The sequence below is a fragment of the Lissotriton vulgaris genome, chromosome 4_1, assembly GCF_964263255.1.
Source record: "Lissotriton vulgaris chromosome 4_1, aLisVul1.2, whole genome shotgun sequence".
NCBI classification, from domain to species: domain Eukaryota; kingdom Metazoa; phylum Chordata; class Amphibia; order Caudata; family Salamandridae; genus Lissotriton; species Lissotriton vulgaris.
In genome coordinates this window covers 1550769524-1550795961 of record NC_141691.1, presented here as the reverse complement: position 1 = coordinate 1550795961, position 26438 = coordinate 1550769524, and the positions used below count along the sequence as shown (strand labels likewise).

At 46.7% G+C, this 26438-nt stretch overlaps 1 protein-coding gene across 2 annotated transcripts in view; it reads right to left on the bottom strand.

Annotated features, from left to right (window-relative positions):
- Positions 1 to 26438, bottom strand: part of CHD7 (chromodomain helicase DNA binding protein 7) — a 794978-nt gene that overhangs the window by 88585 nt on the left and 679955 nt on the right. For both annotated transcript variants that reach the window (XM_086965786.1, XM_086965787.1), the window contains exons 16-21: positions 16925 to 17135; positions 16173 to 16368; positions 8710 to 8877; positions 8268 to 8447; positions 7498 to 7608; positions 7153 to 7358 (exon numbers count right to left, since the gene is read on the bottom strand). In XM_086965786.1, the coding sequence (XP_086821912.1) occupies positions 7153 to 7358; positions 7498 to 7608; positions 8268 to 8447; positions 8710 to 8877; positions 16173 to 16368; positions 16925 to 17135 (1072 nt within the window). The remainder of the gene's footprint in view (positions 1 to 7152; positions 7359 to 7497; positions 7609 to 8267; positions 8448 to 8709; positions 8878 to 16172; positions 16369 to 16924; positions 17136 to 26438) is intronic.

Sequence of the window (26438 nt, the reverse complement as noted above, 5' to 3'; positions counted from 1 at the left end):
GAGCCATGATAGAACCAACACTGGTGCCATGAAACTAGGGCCCTGAAAGGGGATGACCTTAACCCTAGATATCGGTTCGCAAGAACGGGGAGGATGGGTGGGTCGGTAAGGAATCTATCACTAACTCATGTCTCTTATAGATATATTGTTACACAAGTAATAACTTGTGCGTCTGAAAGAGACACGTTAGTGATAGATTCCTTACCTTAGACTAGATACCCCAGCAATACCAACCCCGGTGGTGGGTCTGCGAACCAATAATCACACCAGAAAGTCCTGGAAGACGGAACGGCCAAAGAAGCCATCCCTCTGGACTTGGCTGTCCAGGCAATAATGTCTTGCAAACGTGTGCAGCGAGGCCCACGTAGCTGCCTGGCAAATATCCTGTAAGGGCACTCCTCGGCCCAGGGCAGTGGTAGTCGCCGTGGCCCGAGTAGAATGAGCCTGTAGTCCCACAGGGGGTTCCTTCTTCGCCAAGGAGTAACACGCCTAGATACACAAGATGATCCACTGCGAGATGGTCCGGTTGTGCACCGCCTTTCCCTTCTTAGCACCCACGTAACCAACAAAGAGTTGGTCATCCACCCGGAACTGGCATGTGTGATCCAGATAGTAAGAGAGCGCACGTTTTGGGTCCAGACGGTGGAGCCTCTCTTCCTCTTTCGAGGGATGAGGAGGCGGAAAGAAGGTGGGCAAGGTAATGGACTGCCCGAAGTAGAAGGCCGTGACAACCTTGGGCAGGAACGAGGGTCTCGTCCACAACACAACCTTGTCTGGATGAACAGAGAGGAAAGGAGGTGTAGAAGAAAGAGCCTGGAGCTCACTCACTCGCCTGGCAGAGGTGATGGCAACCAGGAAGGCAGTCTTCAAGGTAAGAAGACAGAGGACAGATATGGAGCGGCTCAAAGGGAGCACACATTAGATATGTAAGTACAAGATGAACAAGTTACTTACCTTCGGTAACGATATATCTGTAAGAAACATTAGTTAGTGTTAGATTCCTTACCTTAGAATATCCCCAGGCGTCAGTCTGGATCCGGAAACTTTTGCGTAGCAGTACCCCTGCGCGTCGGTTGGCGTCGTCTGCAGGCGTCCCCTGCAGCTCCGCGTCCGTCGTCGGCGTCGTGCGCCGTGATGACGTCGCTGGAGTATATAGACGCCGCCTCTGCGCGCTGACGTCAGTTCTTTGCACACAGCTTTTCCGCGCCAGGAGACGCAGAGCCATGAGAGAACCAACACTGGTGCCATGTAAAACTAGGGCCCTGAAAGGGATGTCCTTAACCCTAGGTATCAGTTCGCAGAACGGGGAGGATGGGTGGGTTCGGTAAGGAATCTAACACTAACTAATGTTTCTTACAGATATATCGTTACCGAAGGTAAGTAACTTGTTCATCTGAAAGAAACACGTTAGTGTTAGATTCCTTACCTTAGAATACATACCCCAGCAATACCAACCCCGGTGGTGGGTCTGCGAACCAATACAAAACTACACCAGAAAGTCCTGGAGGACAGAACGGCCAAAGAAGCCATCCCTCCGGACTTGACTGTCCAGGCAGTAGTGCCTCGCAAAGGTGTGCAGCGAGGCCCACGTAGCCGCTTGGCAAATGTCCTGCAAGGGGACTCCCCGGCCCAGGGCAGTAGTAGCCGCGGCCCGAGTGGAATGGGCTCTCAGCCCAACAGGAGGCTCCTTCCGAGCCAAAGAGTAGCACGCTTTGATGCAGAGGACGACCCATCGAGAGATGGTTCGTTTACAAACCGCCCGTCCCTTCTTCGCACCCACGTAGCCAACAAACAGTTGGTCATCCACCCGGAACTGGCGAGTGCGATCCATGTAAAATGAAAGCGCACGTTTGGGTCCAGACGATGGAGCCGCTCTTCATCCTTTGAAGGATGCGGAGGCGGGAAGAAGGAAGGGAGGGTGATGGACTGCCCGATGTGAAAGGCCGAAACAACCTTGGGCAGGAAAGAAGGTCTAGTCCTCAGAACCACCTTGTCAGGATGAATGGACAGGAAAGGAGGTTGGACAGAAAGAGCCTGGAGCTCACTCACCCTCCTGGCAGAGGTGATGGCAACCAGGAAAGCCGTCTTTAAAGTCAGGAGACGGAGAGGACAAGAATGAAGGGGCTCAAAGGGAGCACACATCAGAAAGGTTAGAACCAGGTTCAAATCCCACTGGGGCATCACAAACGGAACAGGTGGAAACATGTGAGTGATGCCCTTCAAGAATCGAGTTACAATCGGGGATTTGAACAAAGAAGGCTGATCAGGAAGCCTCAAGAAGGCTGAAAGGGCAGAAAGGTAGCCCTTGATAGTGCCCAGAGCAGAACCCTGCTGGGCAAGAGAAAGAAGAAAGAGGAGAACCTCAGAAAGGGGTGCAGAGAGTGGATCCACATCCTTTGCTGTGCACAATGCCACAAATCTGTTCCACCTGCAGGCGTATACCGACTTTGTGGAGGGACGCCTGGCTGCCAGATTGACATTACAGACTTCGGGAGGCAAGTCAAATGGCCTCAACTGTCTCCGCTCAACCTCCAAGCTTGTAGGTGGAGACTGGACAGGTTCGGATGGAGGACGGTGCCCTGCTGCAACAGAAGGCCCCCCCGAAGAGGCAGACGAATCGGGGGATCGACTGACATGCTGAGTAGCTCGGGATACCAGTACCTTCGCGCCCAGTCCGGAGCCACAAGGATAACCTGGGCCCGGTCGCGCCTGATCTTCAGCACTCTGGGCAGAAGTGGTATAGGCGGAAAGGCGTACAATAGACAGCAACTCCACACGCGACGAAAAGCGTCCCCGAGCGAGTGCCGCCTTGGAAACTGATGACATTGCGCGTTCTCTTCTGTGGCGGATATATCTAACCAAGGCTCTCCACACTGCTGAAAGAGGCCTTGTGCCACGTCAGAGTTCAGACGCCATTCATGATCCATCATGCACAGACGGCGGAGTTCGTCCACCCTGGCGTTCAGAGAACCTGCCAGGTGTTGAACCACCAGGGTCACGCCCTGATGTTCCAGCCATTTCCAGAGGCGCAGAGCCTCCTGGCATAGGGTCCACGACCCCACCCTGCCCTGTTTGTTGCAGTACCACATGGCGGTGGTGTTGTCCGTGAACACCTGCACTACACTCCCTCGGACAGAGGGGAGAAATGCCTTCAGTCCAAGTCGGATCGCCCGCAGCTCCAGAAGGTTGATGTGAAGCTGTTTTGCAGTGCCCTCCGAGATCAAGACATGGTCGGACAATTTGCCCTGATGCTGGGCCCACTGAAACTTCAGGTCCCACTGCAGAGCCCGCATCCGCCACCGGGCGTGAAGCACCAGAAGGATGCAGGAGGCCATCAGCCCCAGAAGCCGCAGCGTCAACCTGACCGAGACCCGGGATAAAGGCTGAAAGATCGGAATCAGAGCCTGAATATCCCGAACCCGCTGTTGGGGTGGATAAACCCGAAACTGCGCCGAGTCCAGAACCGCTCCGAGAGGGACACAGGTGTGACTTCGGCACGTTGATGGAGAACCCCAGCAGATGCAGGAGATCGGCCGTAGTCTGGAGGTGGCTGACGACTGTCTGGGGCGAGCCCGCCTTTAACAACCAGTCGTCGAGGTAGGGAATGACTGAAACCCCTAACCTGCGCAGATGGGCTGCGACCACCTTTGGTGAACACCCGTGGGGCGCTGGTAAGGCCGAAGGGGAGCGCCGTCAATTGAAAGTGCTCGTGGCCTACCGTGAACCTGAGGTAACGCCGGTGGGCCGGCAGGACGGGGATGTGAAAATAGGCGTCCTGAAAGTCCAATGCTACCATCCAGTCTCCTGGGTCCAGGGCAGCTAAGACCTGAGCCAGAGTCAGCATCTTGAACCGGAGGAAGCCGTTGACATTCCGTAGGTCCAAGATAGGGCATAGGCCCCCTTTGCCCTTCTTGGGTACCAGAAAGTAGTGGGAGTAACAACCACACCCTACTTCTGGCCCAGGAACGTGCTCGATGGCCCCCATAGCCAAGAGGGCCGTGACTTCCTCTTGCAGAAGTTGCAAGTAATCCCCTGACACGCGGTGGAATTGCGGTGGCATGGCTGGAGGGGTCACCTCGAAGGGGAGGGAGTAGCCCCTTCGGACGATTTGCAGCACCCACCTGTCCAAGGTGACGGTGTGCCAGTGGAAGAGGTGATGGCGAACCCTGCCCCCCACTGGCGTCACATGGGCCTGAAAGCACGGACTAGGAGGGTTTTGAGGCAGGTGCTGCGGGGGAAGGTGTGGACTGGCCGCGCCGTTGTCCCCGACGCCGCCACGGCGGTTTCCACGGCCGCCACCGCGCTGTTGGACATTCTGCGGCGCCTGGCTGGCAGCACGTGTCGGGGCGCCCCTTCCTTGGCCACAAAAGGAGCCAAAGGCACCCGTTTGCTGGCGAGGGGCTGAGAGGCCCAAGATCTTGGCCGTAGCCCTGGAGTCCTTAAATCGCTCAAGTGCATGGTCTGCCTTGTTGCCAAAGAGGCGACGGCCATCATACGGCATGTCCAACAGAGTGGCCTGGACATCGGCCAAAAAGTTGGTGGACCTGAACCAGGCATGGCGTTGAACCGCCACTGTCGTTGCCATCGCCCTGCCCAGCGAGTCCGTGGTATCCAGCCCACACCGGATGGAATATCGTGCTGCATCTCGACCCTCTGCAGGGGTTTGGGTGAGTTTTCACCGGACACTGTGGCAGCATGTCTGCGACCGCGTCCCACAGGGTGTGAGTATAGCGGCCCAAGAGGCATGCAGTATTAACTGACTGCAGTCCCAAACTGAGGGACGAGAACACCTTCTTCCCGAACTGTTCGTACCTCTTGGATTCCCGGTCGGGCGGAGCCGTCGGGAATGCGGTCCGGGAAGTGGAGGCCTGGATGACCAGGCTCTCGAGGTGGGGTGGGTGGACAAAAAGCAAGAGTCGCCTGGGGCCGGGCGGTAACGTCTGGCCACGTTCCTATCCACAGGCGGACCTGTGGCGGGCTTGGACCAAGTGCCTACAAGAACATCACACAAGGCCTCATTAAACGGCAGCAGAGGCTCACTGGAGCTTGCCTGCGGTTTAAGGACCTCTGTGAGGAGGTTAGTCCTTACGGCCGCGACAGGGAGTTCAAGGTTTAGGGCCTTGGCTGCCCGTGTCAACACTACACTATAAGCTGCCCCCTCCTCCGTAGCCACGGTGGGAGGGGAGACAAATCCAGTGTCTGGCGAAGTGTCAATGCCACTGGCCTCCCCAAGCTCATATGTCCAGTCCTGTGGTGACTGGCACTCCTGTGCCAGAGGATTCTCAGACCCCTCCTAATCACCCTCGTCACCCATCTCCTGTAGCACAGGTTCAACAGATGGGTTCTGTTCATGGAAATAGAAATCTCCAAAAGCCGTCGGTAGCGGCACCAGAACCGGACCGGGGGTAGGATTGGGGACGGCGCCCATAGCAGGCACCGGGGGTGACACCCGTAGGGCCGGCGTCAGAGAGGTCGACCAGCGACGACCCAGATCCGGAAGCGGATCCTGAAAGGGCCTGCGGCGCCGGGACCGAAGTCGCCGGCAGCGCCGGGACTGAAGCACCCGACGGCGTCTGAGCCGAAGCACCAACCCACTAGGCCCTCCAGCCGGGGCCGTTGGGCCCGAAGGCGCCACGGGACCCAGCTGAGGAGGGAGGGACCCCTTGGGCATGAGGTACCGCTCGACCTCCTCAGGTGTCGCGTCTTGCCCAGGGATCCGAAGGTGTGGGGCAGACGGCGACGAGAGCGACTCCGGCGGGTGGTCACCCAAACCTCCGGCCGCATCGTGTGAGCGTCGGGGTGGGTCGGAGGAACGATGATGTCACTCCGACCTCTTATGCCTCTTACCTGAGGACTTGGATCCCGACGTCCGATGTCCACTCCCGGAGCTGCGAGGGCTCCGACCCCGCAACCTGTCCCTCGACCTCCCGTGGGACCGGGACCGGGACCTGGAGCGGCGCGGGCCGACTTCCGGAGCTCCAGTCGCTTGCGAGACCGCTCTCGCCTAGCCTTAGACGTCAGGGCCCGGCAGTCGGAGCAGGTGCGGTCGTCGTGGTCGAGGCCTAAACACTTGAGGCACTGGCGATGGGGGTCGGTAACCGACATCAGTCGGTAGCACCTCGAACAGGGTTTAAACCCGGGCATTCCTACCGGCACCGTAGGAGTCGAAGACTCGAGCAAAGAAATGATCAAAAAGTTTAGTCAAAAAAGACTAAGGGGTAGAGCTTCTCCGGATCTGCGCTAGCGGACGCGGAAAAAATAAGAACTGACGTCAGCGCGCATGGGCGGCGTCTAAGTACTCCGACGATGTCATTCCGGCGCTAACGACACCGGACGACGCCTGCCGGCGCGCGCAGGGGTATTGCTAGAGCAAAATTTTCCGGATCCAGTCTGACGCCTGGGGATATTCTAAGGTAAGGAATCTATCACTAATGAGTCTTTCAGATATCCAAAATGCACTTGGTAAACATCAGACACCCAAAACCAGTGCCTTATGAGGACTGCTGAGCAATCCGTCACATCATTTTTCTCCGGTGTATACCAGTGGCTTGACTAGAGCAGCATATTCGATCAAAAGGTTAAGCCATGCACCACCTTCAAGTACTACTTCTTAGCTGCAGAACTACACCACTTAGGCGGCAAAGAGGTAAACATCTCCCAACCATTAGCCTTTTACCATCTATTTCTAGGTGGACACTTACATCATTTCCTAGATTAAAAATGTAAGAGCGCACTAGTGTACATAAAGTTTCACTTAATGTTTGACATTAACCAAACTAATATACTCTCTACTCTCAACATCCCAAGGATATATTTCCAGTTCCTTTTCATATAGGCATTGTGAACACGTATGCAATGCACAGACTCCTTGTACAGAACTATTACTCCATTAAGTAATGCGGTCACCTTCAGGCTTGAGCTATAGCATTCCACCCAGAGAGCCACAAACACGAGCTCCAGGAGATTCCCCATAATCATTTAAGTTCACTTTATCCTAAAAATCCTACAGCCACTTCTGAAGACCAAGTCCTTGCACTACATTTATCACATGCTGAGAACCCTGTATGGAAGCTAAATAACAAGACCACAAACAATCATAGCCCAGTGAAATAAACAACACAATATCTAGCTCTACAGATAAAAGTATCTTACCCATACACCAGAAGGTTCTTTTCGACTCTGAAGCACTCACTCCGTGCATAGCCGTGTAACTTTTCCTGAGGCCTACGAGGCCTAGCACTAGGCTTTTCCTCAGATTCGCTTTCCAGATCTGAAAATTCCATTAACTCATCTTCTTTCACTGCGCTAAAGAGTCTAGTTTGCTTCCTTACACGCGGTGTATCTATAACCAGGGTATTCTAGCAAGGAATAAAAACAGAAAACATGTGTTAATAACGCAAACTCTAACATACACTTGCAGTTCACTTTTTAAACACTCCCGACTTTACATTATAATGACATCAATCCAAATACTGTCAACTTGAATATGCCTCTCACCCGTCCACGGATGGCCTCCATGTCCAACTCTGCCTTCTTAGCCCATTTCTGCCAGAAATTGGGATCATCCAGCGAAATGTCAGTTCTGTTTCCAGATGAAACAAAGCTAGCCTGGAGCATTTGGAATTAAAGTACACGTCGTTAGGGGTCACTTCAGAAACACAGTGCACAACTACAACCGATTCACTCTAAGTGCACAGTTTGCCTTCATAATGATTTCTGGCTACTTGAACAGTATTCATAATAGGTAAAGAACACCCAAACTCATGACTGATGAAGACGGTCAAGGAGAAAGACCAACACTTTGAATAACAGTGGCCTGGTTCCTTGAGTGGTCTAGTCTTGTTAAAGGTGTGGTACTTTCATTACATTAATACAATTAAAACAGAAGAGCATTTTTTGATTCAGTTCATGTACTCTGAACATTTTTAACAGTACCAGTATCATAACGTTCACAACATTTTTAGGAGAAAGTCTAGATGCACTCTAGATGAATGTATAAAGATGGTGCAAATGTTAGCGTGCTTAGCTTGAAAATTAAGCCAACTCATAAAAACTTGGTTGTGATACAAACACTTAAATCTTACTACAAGTCAGTCTTTCAGAATACCCACAGTCAGATGTAAAATGCTTTGGTTATACCAGCTAGAACCTAACTGAAGGCATAGAAATAGTAGCTTGCTTACGTCAGATTAACACTGCATTGATATCACAATTTTTGATTTGATTTTAATAAGGTTTAAATATTGCTGAATGTGACTAAAGTTCACCTTTGCAAAAGTGGATCCTTTGCCCTCTGACTCTATGGTGATTGTATGAGTTCTCCTCAGGAGGATCTGATCAATGTCCTCTTCACAGAACTTTGAGCCTTCATCTTCTTCATCCATGAGGGCTCCATAGGCACCTTTTCGGAGAAGATCTTCTATCTCTTTCTTGGAAAGCTGCTGCACCTGGAAAATAAGTTACTGGTCAAACTAAATTGTCCAAGAACAGACCTATGATGGTTGAACATATTGAGAAACATCCTTTTGACTGGGTCAAGAGGACCTTAATCTCAAATACAAGGCTGCTGTCATTAAGGCCTTTTTCATTCTTCTGATAAAATGCAGTTTCATATAACCATTCACAGTAGTCTACAGTCTGAAAAAACTATTGATATTGTTTAACTTAAGTCAATCTTCACAACACACCCATCACTTTGTTCATCCTTACCCCATTGGTAGCATTGTCTCTCCCACTCATGGACTGTAGGACAGCTTTGTCAAGACCAAGCTTGAGACTAGCTTTGTCAAACATTTCCCTTTCATATGAATTCCTGGTTATCAACCTGTAGATTTTCACAGACTTGCTCTGTCCAATTCTGTGGCATCGGGCTTGAGCCTGTATTAAAAACATTTTAATTAAAAAAAGTACATAAAGAAAAATTAGTCATTCAAAACTTAAGTCACATTACAATGTGTTTTTAGGCGCCCACAGGTATAGAAAAAGCACATGCAATACAATCACTATTAAAGGGTATACATGTAAATGTGCAGGGCCGCCCACATATCAACAACATAGCATACAGCAGCTGGTATACCCACCGTAGATGCATAGTCAGTTTATTACCCTTGCCCGGAATTTATGCCATCTCGCACACACCCTCATCTTTCCTGTGACATCCCCATGCTACATATATAGGCTATTTCCTGACACAACTAAGGTCCATTTATGTACACGTCTCCACAGTTGGAGCCTCAATCTGCCTCCACTGATGGGAGATATCTCTTCCCTATTACCAAGCCGTATCTCAACATTCCTTTCAACACGTGTAAACCCTTCGTCCTCAACCACAATGAGAAGGGCCATTTTGGGAGTAATGCAAAGCAGAGGACAAGCACCACACTGAATGTGGATTCTATAGCATCCAGATATGGACGGATGACTGCACAATACTACTTAATGAGTAAGAAGTCCCCCATCATCACAATGCATGGGAGGCAAGTAGGGTCTGCTGCCCAGTTCATACGCCAGAGTCGCTGTGGAGTTAGACGTATGCAGTGGCAGCACCAAATGGAATCAAGCAAAACCTTGCGGAAACTGCACCCTCCTGGATCCTCATCAAAGCAATCGCCCATTTCGAATCATCCAATTGCTCAATATCATTTCCCGTTTCTTCCTTAAGGCTGGTAAAGTCAGGTGTATGAAGTACCAGGGCCTTGTATACATAGGATATCTGCCCCAAACAGGTAGAGGATAGACAGTCAACTTAGCTTCAAGGGGTTTGTATAAAGGACCGTCAGGGTAATCAGCCAAGTATGGTTGGAGGGTGTCACAGCTGCAAACATATAAAGAACTGAGAGCATTCTAACCCAAAATAATCTTGTAGTTCTTCAAATGTCTTGACCCCTGTGCCCTCCAAGATATTTCTCAAGGAGGTAACGCCCAATAAGTCCCAACCACAAAAACCCTCCAGTGCCGTCACCTCCTGCAGTAAGGTGCTACACCATAGAGGAATTGCACCAATTAACCTATCCTCCCATTGAATGTCTCTAAGTGTTGACTTCCAGATTGTCAATACCGCCGAAGTCAGCGATAGAGCATTAGATGGCATTTTGCCCCCACAGATAGTGAAGAGGAACATAGTTAAGCATAATCCAGTGTTAGAGTTTATATGCTGGGTCATCCGCCAAGCCATAAATCCAGTCGTTGATAACCAATAAATGAAAGGCCATGTCGTACAAACGTATGTCAACCACTACCAGCTCCTCATCATAGATCAATTTACAACTTTTAGCAAATGCAACCCACTGGGGTCTACCACTCCATATGAATGAAGATACAACAGAGTTAAACTATGATAGGTTCGCTTTAGATAGATTGTAAGAGCATTTTTGCAATTCATATAATAGCCATGGAAGACTAATCATTTTCAATATCGCAATGTGCACCAGCAAAGACAATGGCAATGGAGACCAGCGCTGCACATCGCTCTGCGTCGTGGCCAGCAAAGAGACAAGGTTTTCAGATCCAGCCACAGCCAACATGGCTCAGATGTTAACTCCTAAGCAGAGGAAACCAGTTTCCTTCACAGTCATTTCTGTCTGGCATGCCCACTCCATTGTGTGTCCTGTTAGCCTGATGGGGAATAATCACGTCTTGAACCAATAAACCTGCAGTGCCGAATGGAGTCCTAAAGGTGTTAAGGATCTCAGTAACTGTTCCACAGATGGAGAATTTGGAATAGAGGGATACAAAGCCCTCTTATGTATCGGACCACTGAAAACCCCAGATACGAGGTTCAATTTGGATAATCTGTGCCAAGTGCACATTTGCAAGTGCAACCAATTGGGGTGACAGGGGGCACTCCTGCCAAATCCTCTTTTCAATCAGGAATGACGCAAACAGGTTTTCCCCCTAATCTCATGCAAGGTCTGCCATATAGCAATCATACATATGCAAACATTGAAGGCCAAAGTTCATATGCTCCAACAAGTGGAACATGCAAGTCCATAATACAAAAAGGCCTTCTCGAAGTCCAAGAGCAGAACAGCTAAGGGTCTCCAAAGCTGGGAAGCAACTGCAAATGCATTGTGAAACCTGCGCAGTCTCTCTCGATCCAAATGGCATGAAGCCACATTGATAGTCGTTTATCAATTCTGTGATGACTGGGAAAAGTCGCATCATGAGAATTTTTGCTAATATTTGAACTTTACAGTTAATCAACAAGACAGGTCTGTAGGGCTAACAAAGATAAGAGGGACGGTCCTCTTTTGGGATGGTGACTATATGCAACTCCTCTAGGAACTCCGAGAGGGCAGCCAGTATCTCAAGCCTCGTTATAAGGTTCCAAAAGTGGCTGCTTTAATATGCGAGATTGGCAGCTAAAGAACTCCACTGGTAATCTGTTGGGGCTTGGACGTTTCCTGTGGACAGCTGAGATATGGGCTCAGCAATCTTATCTACATGGCCATACCCATCAAGAGTATTGCATTGAGTAGTGGTCAGGTGCAGAAGTCGAATGGATGAAACAGGTGAAGAGCCCTTCAGCCGAACAGGTCTGAGCATTTGAATAGTGAGGCATAATAGGCTGCAAACACATTTGCTATTCCCTCAGGAGTTGAATGACACCCAATTCATCCCCAATACAGGTCATGTGGTAAGGGGTAGCAGTACGTCGGCTAAGTCAATGAAGCAGCTTTTGCCTGTTTAGCTGCCATGCTCAAAGTCGTCTTTGAGATGCCTGCCAGATCTTCAGAGCTTCACCAATATGTACTTGTTTGAATATGGAGGCCAGTGTGAACATGTGACACGTCTCCAGTGGCCTCTCGCAGATATTCACTTTCTGCAGTCCATACAGCTTGTTTGAGAGTACTGGTCGCTCACAAGCGTTCTTGTTTACTAGGTTCGCGATCACAGTAACCTGTGTCACTGCTCCAAACGCTTCCCACAGTGCTACTGTGGACGGCATGGAGTCCGCATTCTACTGAAATAATTGTGTTGATCTTTCCAGAAGAGCCTCCCTAAAGTCCCAATGAGAAACTAAGGGGTCTATGCATGCAACATGCACTTCCAATGCAGCATGATCTGATAAATTACTGGAGTGGAGGAACAACCCAGAAATAGAAGACATGTAGGCATCTGGGACCAATAATAATCAAGCTGCAAAAGACTGCCATGTACCCACCGAAAAATGAATGTAGCAGCCTGCTCCACGGCGACAGTGGGGTTAGATATCCGTAATACCCAATGCCTAAACAAATGTTCCCAAGGGGGTGGCTAAGGGCGATGCCTTTAGTGTGGACCAAACCCTGATGAGCGCAGCGGTTATCAATCCATGGAAATGATCCCTATGATCATATTCCCTAGTGGATCAGAAAGCAAGGCTACCTCAATCCCTGGTGAAAACCTGTATGGTAAACATCATCATAGCAAATATGGCAGCAAGCAGTAACAGTGTTTTGCCAAGAGATGGTTTTCTTGGAATAGGAGCATAACTATGCGTAATTGTTTAGTCTGGCGAAAGATGGCCTCTTGCTTCACCTCATTAAAGATATCTTTGATGTTCCACGTGAGGCAGCGGATTGGGGTGGCATTATACAAAAAAGCCATAGCAGGATGTTTAGTAGAAAGGTGTGGTCGCAGACCGCCCTTGGATTAGGACATAGTAAAGCCATGACATAAGCAAGTTACATTATAACATATCAAACATTGCCTCCTGTCCTCCCTATACTTCAAACTGCAAAGTATCTGTTTCGTATAAGCAAGGCCAAAGCCCCCATTACAAGAGGAGTAAGAAACTCCCCACATCTCCCCAAACGTCTGGAGAAGCTAAACAAAACATTCAGAGAAAAAGAAAAAACAATTAATGCCCCCAAACAAATTAAACCAAACATCAGAAAAAAGAATTGCAAGATCTGCAGCCAGGGCCTACAAGTTCATAGGTACAGGGCGATGAGCAGTTGCTAAACATATGGTAGTAACCACAAATGAACCAGTGACTCAAGAAGATAAACCCTGGTGGATACCCATCCCCACAAAGCATTGATGTAGTGATATATTGATAAGAAACGAGTCTCAGAGGGCCAAAGCTCCAGCGGAGGTGGTCATAAGGCCTCTGCCAGGATCAGACGGGGGAGGTATCCAGTTAAAATCTTGAGTGGGGTGAAAGTGGAACACTCATCAGAGTGAGTGAGAAATCGTTCAGGCGAGTTTCATTCCCCCGATTTCCAAGCATCATGGCCATCCGAACCGTGATCGTCAGAGGGTTAGAGCTCTGTCCAGTATGTGTTCCACACCAATGGGATCACCTACGCCATTGAATATCAGTACCAGGCGTGCCACGGAGGAGCTCTTGTCTGAAACTGCAGTCTGCCTTACCGGTGCAGGCCTCTCCTCTACCCACTGCCAGACAAGCTCCGGGGTGTCAAACGAATAGGATTGAGATTGAAAGAGGACTGTTTCGCGGGAGAGAGTAGCATGTATTGCAGTCCCATGCACCTCAGTTTTTGTATGACAGTCAAAGGTTTTCTGCAGCTTCTGAATATCCTCATATAATCCTGAAATACCATGATGGTATGGCAGTCATATCATATTGTACCCTTTGTTAGTACTGTGTGAATGACCAGGTCTCGTCTCTGTAGTTCATAAACCTGGCAATCGAGGGTCTGACGAGAGCCCCCGGGGGCGACCTTGACCATAGGGCTCGATGGAGCTGTCCCAAGAGACATAGTTGGATAGCGCTTGTAAGGGCACAAAGGAGTCTAGTTTAGTTGTTAGTACACATCCTGGATCAGATCCCTTAAATTCATATGGGAACACCAACCACCTAAAGCTGTAGTGTGAGAATGTGTCCCAGCGCTTTCTCACCTCGCAGTCAGGGGTCTCTGGATTCAGCTGACAACCATGTCAAAGTATTTCCGAGTTCCCAAACAGTCTCATCAAGCGGAGATATCATACCCTCCAGTTCAGTGACTCTCACAGCAAATACACATCAGACTGTACCTCACCAAACTTGGTTTCCAGGGAGGTCTTCTGATTCATTTATGGCTTGTAGTATAATTGCAGTAGAGTCAAGTAAGGCATTAGTGGATGCTACACCATCCACACCAGTGTCTCTCTGTGAGATATCGGTGGTCAGACACATTGTGTATTTGTCCATTTTATGAAGTAGGGAGGGTGCAACAGTCTTATGTGGCCACCCTCAACAAGGGTCCAGGGACACAGATCACAACTACTTATGTTTCAAGTGTAAGAAGGGGTTGCCACCATCCGTTCCCAGATCAGATCTGTGCCTCCAGTCATTAAGGGCCTTCTTTCGATGTCAGATGGCCATCAATGAGACCCTCTCATAGCCGGGATGTCAGGACAGCCGCATGGGCCACACCACAGAGACCAGAGGAAGTTGGCTGGGAACCACGCACACTACAGCCTTCGGCAGACCAAGATAGAAGAGTAGAGAATGTAGGCACAATTGTCAATTCTCCCTAGGAAGGCCTCTAGGACCATTGGCTTGTTTCCCTCGCGTTGCATCCCACCAAAGCACTTGGGTCCCCAGCCCGCTTACCGCAAGGACGATGAGTCCAGTCTCCCTCACATGACCAGGCGAGAAGCATCACCAGGGGGAAAATGTACTGTGCACGCTTCAGCACAGTCCTCTGCACTGCAACCTATCGAGTGGTTCTGCCTTCTTAAACAATACGGCAGTGGGTAGCTTCAAGACCTCCTCAATTACTCGTGCTCTCATTTGCAGAGTCCGGACACTGGGGCCACCTGTGCTACCAGAGATGGGTCTAATCTATGGATCGCTGAGCCGTTGGGGGAATATAGCAGGATATTAGAGGATTATGCAGGCCACTGGTGTTGCAGTCCTAAAAAAAGTCCACCAGGAAGTTTGCTCAGACAAATCCCCCTAACAGAGCTAATCTGATTGAACATTCATCCACTTTGTTTGTTAAACGAGAAAGCAATGCTGTTGGAAGAAAATGAATTAAGATATTTATTGGTGAGAAAAGTACCTTTTCTGAAGAGGCACCTGTTGCTTGTGAGGAGGTACCCATGAGTATGGTATTCTCTCATACAGTTGTCTCAGAACCTCACAAATGACCAGAAACTCTAACCTCATAGGCCACATCGCATTATCTTCACCTACTCCTATGACCCCACAGAACCAAAATGCCAACTCTGTATGAAGTTTCTGGTCTGTAATAAAACGACAAATGTTAAATACCATCCCAAACCCACCACATCCCAATAAGGGCTCTATAAAATGAGGAAATCAGCTGTGCTCCTGTTTGATATGTTATGGTACCAAAACGATGGCTGGCTGACTGACTTCTTCGACCCACTTAACTCACTCCTTGCTGCTTTGTGACCGTATCTCCCAACACAGTTTTCTCTTTTTTGGTCCAAGCCCTCCCCTATCCGGTCCTCTCTCATCTGCACACCTGAAAAGTTGGTTGCACTCTTCTCACTGTGTGGCACTGCATGGAGGATATGTTGCATAAGGTATATCTATACTACTTAAGGTACATTTCACGGACTCATGACGGAACGGTTCCCTCATGAGCACAGGCCAACCGACGCTCATGACGGAACCGTTCTGTCATGAGCACCGAAGGGGTTAAGTCAAATAAATACATGCTTACTTCTCAAAACCATAATCTACCTCTTTATTCGCTAAAAGTAGGGGCTGTGGGGTTTTATGTTATGTTATGTTATGTTATTTGGGTTCTTCTATAGCGCAACGGCTACTCCAGTAGGAGTGTCCCGGCGCTTTAGGCTTTATGCTATAAATTGTTACGGTAGTAGGCCGATGTTAATATGGAGTAAATACTGTACGGATATTACAGAAAAAAAAACAGACGACAACTTTTTGGTAAATACAAGGATGACCTAGAAACAATCCAGTTAATTTAAAAATGTTGAGTGTATCTGGCAGGCAGTACCGTATGCGAAACTTACTATGTTAATCTTACCTGTGTATATACTGTCTGAAATAACCAATCGCCTCCAAACAAAATTTAGTTTATAGGGTTACTAACCATTTCTAGTTACTTTATCTTAATGTTTGTTTTTCAGTCTCACGAAACGATAACTGTTAAGTATTTTCTAAGCAAGCACCTAACCTAGAAATCTGAACTTAATTGAAAGGTAAGGACAAGGGAGGATGGTAAAGGGACTAATTACTTATTTACCTGTAGATCGTTCTGAGGGTTCCAATCTGAATCAAAAATGATGCAGGTATCAGCAGCAGTCAGATTAATGCCCAAGCCTCCTGCTCTTGTACACAGCAGAAAGACAAATCTATCCGAATCTGGCTTTGAAAACCTGTCAATAGCTGCCTGGCGAAGATTACCCCTTACTCTCCCATCAATTCGTTCGTAAGGGTATCTGCAACAAATTAACAAAAGCATTAACAATTTTGAACATACGTTTTAATTGGCAAGCACAATGTATGCGGACATACCGGATTTTAATTAATCAAACATCACAGCCGATTCGGAAATCACATTCGAAATGACCAATCATTGCATCCACAGTTGAAGCAATGCAGCAACAATACATATTTACACTTCTGTTTTTATAGCAAAAGGCAGTATGGTGCATTGAACGCAAACGTTCACAAAATATGCAGAGTGAAAGGCCTGGGTAAGCAAACAGTCAAATAATGGATCACAGCATAAACGCTTTAGTGTTTTACAGGGCATGTACCATAAACCTTATATTTATCAACGTAATTTATCTCCATTCAAGAAAATTTCTGAGTAAGGTTTGCCTATGATTTAAAATTATTTGAATGTTTAAATATCAATATATGCGCTCGATAAAAGAATACTGATTTTAAAGGCTCTCATCAGTCATCAAAACATACAAAAACATGCGACAGACAGACCAAAATGAAAATGCAACAAAAACGAAGTCTCTGGGTGTGTATTGTTGTGCATACCTTCTTTGAATGAGGTAGTCTTCCAGTATGTCCAGGCAACGCACCATCTGGGAGAAGATAAGCACCCTGTGGCCACCAGCCTTCAGCTTTGGGAGCAGCTTGTCAATCAGTACGAGCTTGCCAGCACCCTGGATCATTGCCTGGAGCGGAAAATCTGGAGTATCAACGCCATGTGCTTCTCGAAATTCTTCCAAAATTTTCTCTTCAGCACCTGGAAAGATTGGAGCGCTTGGAATGAATACTGAAAGCTTTTTAGTATTATTTTTTGGGCAAAAAACTATGAATGTGCATTACGCTGGAGACATTTTGAATATTCTTTCTATTCCTAAAGGCTTCTTTGTGATAGCACAAAATAACCACACCTTATCTGCAAATGGCACCTTCCGATCAAAATCTTTAATTACAAATACCTTTATTGCAAGAGCAATTGCCTTTAATTACCGATTACCACAAATTACCCATGCCTAACTATTTTCAAGGCACTGTAGAAGTTGCATGTGGAGGCTTAAAATGAGTAATAACACTCTTGTTCTCGTATCTTGAATCACTGTATTCTCTGAGCCAGCTTTTCTCACAACAGCGAAAACAGTCTGAAGAATGTATCCTCTTGACTTCATTCACGCAGGGTGTGGAGGAGAATGGATATTGGTGACATTGCAATTGAAACCGCTTTTTCCCAAACCTCTTTGGTTTTGTGCTCAGACAATTTCAGAAAAATGCACAGCACTATGTTAAGGGTGACATACTCTAGTAAACAGTAGTGGCGGAGTTGAGGAAATATGAGGAAAAAAAATTGCAGAACCTACTAAACAAATATTAAACAAAATTATAAATACGTTCAACATCCATTAAACGTACATTAAGTCAAACTATTTTGAGTAAAGCTTTTGCTTATCCTTACAGCTTCTAATCGGGACAAGTTTTATATTTCTGATTCCGCTTTGTCTGTACAGAAAGCAAAATACCAGTGTTATTCCTAAGAACAGCAATCCAGTCTTTTTACATTTTTGTGTTTAACCTGGTCACCATTTAATTTGTCTTTTCAGTAATCTAAGGTATATAATGCTGTTACTATGTAGGGAGAGGAGATTAAGGCATGGACCAATGTTCAAACAACTTGTGCTGCCCTAGAACAAGCACATTCATGTGATACAGTGCGGCTACTTCAAAACCACTCTGTTTCACTATGCAGGCAGCAACCTACCTGCACTTTGAGGAGGGATTAGAGATCCCTCTGCAGGAGGTTGCATGGGACCTCTTTTCCCCCTCCAGAGGGCTGCTATGATAGGGTGCAGTGACCGTGCACCTCCTGACAGCTTCTTTGCCATTGCTCCTCCACCTATAATATCGCACGGGTGCAGAGGCAATGACATTTCCTTATTTGATGGGGGCCACACCCCCATGCAAATAGGGGAATGACCTCTTGAGATAGTGCTGATGCTACATGTATTGCTACACTATCAATATTTCAGAAGGGGCATTCTGCAATGCCAAAGTGCCTCAAGAGCACACAAAGCAGGCGTACATACTCGCTGTGCCCCAGGGACACTTACTGAAATACGGCCCTAACTCTGCTTCCTTGGCATTTGGATTATTTATTCAATACACTGCTCAGGTTTAAATGTTGTGCGTGCTACCAGACCCTTAAAAAAGAGGACAGACATGAAAGAATCATCAGAGACTGTAGAGTGCCAACTGCTGTTATTTGCAAGGAGCAAATTCTGCTGCTAGAGGCAGCTCTTCTAAGTATTTGGTCTTCATGGTTTCCTACGCAAATGCCTTAAGCTTTTCACCGCAACCACTGAACCATCAGACCATAGCTAGGCAGGCTGAGACTGACACAAAGGAGTGACAAAATATTGAATAAATGAAGGTCAATGAAAGGAAGAAAGAGTGATTTTTTTATTTCGCCAATTAAAACAGCAACCGGCCAGAAATAGTTCCTTAGAGTCCCCCTACCTGCCTGTGAAATGGAATGGGGACATTTTTGGCAACAGTCATTCAACGATAAGTTACTATTTTTTACTGTGCCTGAAAATCGGGTATGGTATTGTTGCCTTCCCCCACACCCGTACCTTGAGAACACTTTGTCTTTAACTTTCCAAAGTCAAATTTCCACCTAAATAGGGAGGACTCTATCACTACTCTCAGTCACTGAAATACAACATCTTTTATCATGTTTTCTTTATTAATCTACAAAGGGAAAGAACAAAGTTGTCAACCACATCTATTTGCTCTCCAAGTTCTCCGAGTAAGGACTTCACTAGTCCTCTCCGAACTTCTATGTAGTGTTGAATTGGAGACTATTATGAAACACAAAGAAATTGACCAAACTTGAGATGCAAACTGTTATACAAATGGTTGCAGAGATCAACACTATTTAAAAGGAAAATCATATGCATAAAACGCTTTTGCCAGGTTTAAGTGCAATAATGATTACAAGCCGTGTCATTTCTGCACTGGAAAAGCCATCTCTCTAAGCTTGATTGATATGCGGAAGTGTTGGATTTGCTGTTAAATTAGAAGTGGTACTTGCTTTGTCCACTTGTGTAGTTTTAAGTAAAAGATGGGGATGTGCTTTCAGCTAGCTCTTCCTTCATACAAGGAAGTATTTTCAATAAATGTTTTTTTCTTGCGAGGCCTTAGTAGTCATTTGATTGTACGGAAAAAAAGTTACTTACCTGTAACTCTAGTTTTCCAGCATTAGCATCTTTCATAGAGTTGCATGCTTGAATTATTTCCGTTGCTAGACTAGGATCCCTTGGTAAATGTTGATATAGCCTTACACTCAATAATAGTGAAATTTCCCATAAACCTATTCACATTACTATAAATGATTCAAACTACAAGCAATCGGAGCCCAGCACCCTCAGATGCTATCCTGCCAGGAACTTCCAATTGTCAGATGTTTCTAGCTCGTTACAAAAATAGAAGATAACCTCATGACATGGAAAGGAGGGAGGGTCGCATGTGCATCTATGAAAGATGCTGGTGCTAGAGAACTTGAATCTCTGATTCACATGTTGAATTAAGATTATCATTACAGTTCGCAATAAAACAGTGGATGGCAGGCACGAGGCTCAATATATGTAAAAAAGTTCTGGAGCAGAGCCCTTCCTACTGCTGCATCCTAGTTGACATCTACCTAAATGCAATAATGCTTGGTGAAAGCATGTGCAGTTCTCCATGAGGCAGTCTTGCAAACGGCGTTTGAAGGATGTCCTGCAAAAAAGGCCATAGTGGCTGCCGTCGCTCTTGTGGAATGAACTCCTACTGATTTTCTTATAGACTTATTCATGAGGACATAAGATTTCATAATGCTGGAAACTATCCGTTTTGCTAGGTTCTTTTTCATAACAAGACCTCTCCTTTATTTATTGTTCCAAATGCAAGAAATAGCTGCTCTGTTTTATGGAAGGGCTTCGTGGCCTATAAGGAATATGCTACTTACCAGTATGCATCTGTTCTTGGCATAGAGGGCTGCAGAGTGGTACATTATGAATAGATCGCCATCTGGTGTTGGGCTCGGATGATTGCACTTGTTTTTCTCTTGGAGAAGTCTTTTGTAGTCACGAGGCTGGTGACTCCTCCCTTGGGTGATAGTGCACATGGGCATCGGCTCCATCCTTAGATTGTTTTGCCATAGTAGGGTTAGATGGAGTAGTATGATAGAATACAGACAGAGATGCCCATGTAAGTGTACCTAAATAAGATAATGTAGGAACAGACACAGGTTTCCGGGGAGGCAGGGAGGGCATGTACCACTCTGCAGCCCTCTATGCCAAGAACAGATGCATACTGGTAAGTAGCATATTCCGTTCGAGGCATATGGGCTACAGATGGTACATTATGAATAGATTACACACCAGTTACCTCCCTAGCGGTGGTCACCAGTGTCTGTTGCAACAGTTTGAAATAAAGTTTTTAATACAGCCTGGCCCACATTTGCTTGTTGTCTTGGCTGCACGTCAACACAGTAGTGTTTTGTGAAGGTATGCGGTGTAGACCAAGTTGCTGCTTTGCATATGTCATCTAGGGGAATGTTCCCTAAGAATGCCATAGATGCCCCTAGTTTGCGTGTAGAATGAGCTCTAGGGGGAACAGTTAGTGTTCTTTTTGCCTTTATGTAACATACCTGTATACATTTAACAATCCACCTGGCAATACCCGCTTTAGATATAGGGTTGCCTTTATGTGTTGGGGAAAACGCTACAAATAGTGGTTTAGTTTTTCTGAAAGTTTGTGTTCTTTCTATGTAATATAATATTGCCCTTTTGACATCTAGTGTAAGTAGGGCCCTCTCTGCTACAGTCTGTGGCTTTGGAAAAAAAGACTGGTAGTTCCACTGGCTGATTTATGTGGAATGCTGAAATTACTTTTGGCAAGAACTTTGGGTTTGTTCTAAGAACCACTTTATTCTGGTGTAACTGTAGAAATGGTTCTTGTATTGTTAATGCCTGTAACTCACTCACTCTCCTGAGGGAGGTAATGGCTATAAGGAAAGCCACCTTCCATGTAAGAAATTGTATTTCACACCTATGCATACGTTCAAAAGGTGGTCCCATTAGTCTGGTGAGTACTATGTTGAGGCTCCAGACTGGAGAAGGCGGTAGTCTTGGTGGAATAACTCTTTTGAGGCCTCCCATGAAAGCTTTGATTGCGGGTACTCTAAACAGGGATAAATGTTGCCTGTTTTGTAGGTATGCTGCTATAGCTGCAAGATGTACTCTAATGGAGGTATAAGCAAGGTTACATTGCTATAAGTGTAGTAAGTAGCAAATAATATTTTGTGTAGATGCGTCCAGAGGGTTGATGTTGTTACTGTTACAGTATACAGCAAACCTCTTCCACTTTGCTGCATAGCAGGCTCTGGTGGTAGGACGTCTTTCTGGTTTAATAATTTCCATTCAGTTTGGAGGTAAATTTAAGTATCCAAATTCTAGGACCTCATGAGCCAGATCGCTAGGTTCAGTTGTTTGAGATCTGGGTGCATTATTTCTCCATGGTTCTGTGTAAGGTGCATGGGTGAGATTCATAGTTTTTGGTGTGGCACCTGTGAGAGTTGTAGGAGCGTAGTGAACTACGGCTGCCGTGCCCATGTGGGTGCTACCAATATCATGGTTATTGAATGTTGTTGCAGTTTTCGGACCACTAACGAAATTAGTGGTTGAGGGGGAAAAGCGTATGCAAATTTGTTGGACCAATTTATCCATAATGCATTGCCCTACGACAGGTTGTGTGGGTACCTGGATGCGAAGCTTATGCATTTTGCGTTCTGATGAGTGGCAAAGAGATTTATCTCCGGTTGTCCCCATATTTGGAAGAATGGTTGCAGTATTTACTTGTGCAGTTCCCATTTGTGTAATGGCTCTGACTCTCTGCTCAGGATGTCTGCTATCTGATTTTGAACTCCTGGAAGGTGTTCGGCTAACATAGATGTTGTGAGGAAGGGCCACCTCCAAATTTCATGCGCTATTCTGGATAGTTGAAGAGAGTGTCCCCCCCCCCGACCCCCCCTGTTTTTGAATATAATACATTGCAGTCATGTTGTCTGTTCTGACCAGGACTGCTTTGTTGAGAACATGCATTTGAAAAGCTTTTAATGCTAGAAACACTGCGAGTAGTTCTAGATGATTTATGTGCAGTAGTTTGTGCTGTACACTCCATCTCCCTTGTACTGTGTATCTCTCCATATGAGCTTACCATCCGGTGACCGATGCATCCGCTGTTAGTATCACTTGTGGAATTGGCTCTAGGAACGACCGCCCTTTATAAATGTTTGTTGTATTCCACCACTTCAGAGAGCGATGCGTGTGGTCGTCTACCAACACCAGATCTGTAATCTGACCTTGAGCCTGATTCCACTGTTTTGCTAGACATTCTTTAAGCGGACGAATTTGTAGTCTGGCATATGGGATTAACAGTATGCAAGAGGACATCATCCCTAATAACTGCATGAACACTCGAGCTGCTAATGAGTGTTGCGGTTGAAATCTTTGAATTAGGGTAATCATTGTCTGAATCCTGACTGGATTGGGGTATACTATGGCCTTTTCGGTATTTATAGTAGCCCCTAGATATTGTTGAACTTTGTTTGGTTGCAGGTGGGATTTTGTGTAGTTCACCGTAAACCCTAGCTGATGGAGCAGTTGAATTGTCTTTTGTGTGTTTTGAAGATATTCTTCTTGTGACGTGGCCTTTATTAGCCAGTCGTCCAAGTAAGGGAAGACATGTATTTGTTGTCTTCGTAGGTGTGCTGCAACCACTGCTAGGCATTTTGTGAACACCCGTGGTGCTGTTGTGACTCCAAACGGAAGGACTGAATTGATAATGTCGTCCTTCTACTACAAATCTGAGGTATTTTCTGTGAGCTTTGTGAATTGGGATATGAAAATAGGGGTCTTTTAGATCCAGTGTAGAAAGAAAGTCACCTTTCTTCAGTAAAGGAAGTACTTGTTGGAGTGTGACGATGTGGAAATGTTCTGAATTTATGTATGCATTGAGAGGTCTGAGGTCTAGTATAGGCCTTAGAGAGCCGTCTTTTTGGGGAATTAGGAAGTATAGAGAGTATACTCCTCCTGTCCCTTTTTGATGTTGTGGAACCTCCTTAATCGCGTGCTTTTGTAGCAGCGATAGTACCTCCTATTTTAATAATGTCAGATGATCTTGACTCATTGGACGCTGTCTGGGGGGGATGTTTGGTGGGGTAGCATTGAGTTCCAGGCAATAACCATGTTGGATAATTTGTCTCACCCACCTGTCTGATGTGATGTTTTCCCAGACAGGCAGGAACTGTGATATGCGTCCCCCGACCGGTGTTGCATGGTCTGGGGGGAGCTGTATGAAGTCCCTGTTTTGGGGTAGGAGAGTTGCGGTTGTTGTTGTTTCCGCGACCTCTACCCTTGTTGTTGTTACCTCTGTAACTGCCTCTTGAATTACCTTTAGGTGATGTTGGTGTAAAAGAGGTTGATTGCTGGGTTGTGCCTGTATTTTTTGATCCGCCTCTATAGGTGGATCTACAAAAGGAACCTCTCAGAGATTGCTGTTGCAATGCTCCCATTGACATAGCCATTTCCGTGTCCTTTTTCATTTTCTCGAACGCCTCATCTGTGCTTGAGCCGAAGAGTGCTTTCCCATCAAAAGGCTGGTTCAATAAAGAAGTTTGTACCTCTGGTTTGAACCCTGAGATCCTAAGCCATGCATACCTTCTTAACATGATACTGGTGTTTATAGATCTTGCTGCAGTGTCTGCTGCGTCTAAGGTGCACTTAATGGAGGTGTTGGTTATTATCTTCCCTTCTTGTATCAGCTGCTCTCCCCTTTTTTGATGTTCTTTAGGGAGATGTGTAATGAGTTTCTCGAACTCATCATAATGAGCTCTTATCATAGCGTGCAAGTAGCGCTTGAGTATTTGCTATGCGCCAGCTGTTTGCTGCTTGAGATGCTACTCTTTAGCCAGAGGCATCTATTAACTTAGACTCCTTGTCAGGAGGAGGAGCTTCTCCCGTTAGTGAGTTTGCCCTCTTATGAGCATTTGAGACTACTAACGAGTCTAGAGGTATTTGGCCCTTAATAAATACTGGGTCTTTTGGGGCTGCCTTATACTTTGTCAATTCTTGGGTTTAACACCCTAGCCCTCACAGGATCTTTAAATATATCTGATGTGTGAGTGAGGAGACCTTTAAGCATTGGTAGGGTCCCTGAAGTTTTTTGTGCAGCTGGTAGTGTTTCTAAAAAGAAATCTTCTACCTGAGGCTCAGTATGTAAATCTACCTTGTGGGTATTTTGCTGCTCTATTAATCAATTGTGCAAAACCCGAATTATCATCAGGGGGGGGGGTTTTGAGGGATACAGATCAGGGTCATTATCATTATCTGTCACTGCATCATAATCTTCCCATGGGTCTGTGTCTTCTGGGATAGTATTGTTATCATCCACAGGAAGGTCCCCATCCCCTGTGTCACTTTCTACATCTGTATGAGGTGTAGATGGGCGTGGTGTAAAAGGTCGAGGGATAGCTGGCAGAGTATGAGGAAGAGGAGAAGAGGGTGTGTCCATAGGTTGTGGAGAAAGGGGAGGAGTTGTATTTGTCCCCATTGTTCTCTTCTTAGGAGGAGGAGGAGGAGCTTTCCCCTCCAACGGTTGAGTCTTCCTCCTTTTAGGTGGTTTTGCCACCACCATGCCAGTCTGTGGATCAATGAACAAAGTCTTTTGTTTTGGATCTATCTCCTGCGTCGGTACCGAAGCCTTTGGGTCCGATAGATGCTTTTGCTCCTGTGTCTTGGTGTTATGTGTTTTCGGCACCAAGAGTTTGCTCGAGTCCGATTTTTTTCGGTGTCGAGGAAGTCTTCGACGTCGAAGCATGTTTCGGTTTCGTCATGGAATGTCTCGACTTAGAGCTCTCTTTGGTATGGAGCTTCGGTGTCGATGTCGACCGTTTTTCGGATCTGACATAGTGAGAGGCCGAGTGTTTCGGTTTCGCTGCCGAGCCAGAAGGCGGGGCGTCGGAAACTCTTTTCGGTTGTCTGACCGGGTTCGAAGGCGGGGTCGACACCAACCGGGGTCATTTTTTTGGCAAAGGGATGTCGTCACTCACGGTTTGATGAACGTCGACTTCTTCGACATCAGACTCGTCTGCTTCTGACCCCGACCCATCCTCATCTTCTTCCTACTCGGAGTGTTCGACCTCGAACAGTTCTGGAATTGCGTTTGACTCCATCCTCGATATCTCGTTTCTTCGGGCTCGAAGTTTTCTAATAGTAGACTTGGAGGAGAAAGCTGCACAGGCTTCACAATCCCTTGATTTGTGGGCAGGTGACAAACAGAGGTTGCACACCTCGTGTAGGTCCTTGTGTGGGAAGTTAGGACCACACGTTGGACATTTGTTGAATGGAGTCCTTTCCATGGACTACGTCGAAATAGGCCTCACGGTCCCTTCGACGTAGAGATAGAAATTCTCGGTGTTGGCGTCGAAGTGGTAATGAACTCGCGCTCGATAAACAATACCGTCGAATTGGAAAGGGAATACGCACCGAAATATAACTTTTTCTCGAAGTCGATCTGGAGCGCTTCGATCCTCATCCGAACCCGAACCCGAAGGCAGTGATAAAGCGTCTGCAACTAGTGCAGAACGCTGCGGCTAGACTGCTTTGTAAAATCCCCAGATCTGCTAGGATCACCCAACATCTCAAGGATCTGCATTGGCTTAAAGTTGAGAACCGTATTCGTTTCAAAGCCTTGAGCTACCTATTTAAAATCAAAGCTGGCACTGCCCCCAAATATCTTCAGGCCCTTGCTAAGCCCTACCTCCCAAACCGTAACCTGCGTTCAGGTACAGCGGCAAACTTTGCAGTACCAAGGTTTAAAAGAGCCAGAATAGGCGGGAGATCTTTCTCCTACCTGGGGCCAATGCTGTGGAACACACTGCCCTTTTACATTCGCAAGGAGGAAAGCTATGTGAATTTTAGAAAGAGTATAAAAACGTGGCTTTTTAATAAATAATTGCTTTGTCTGT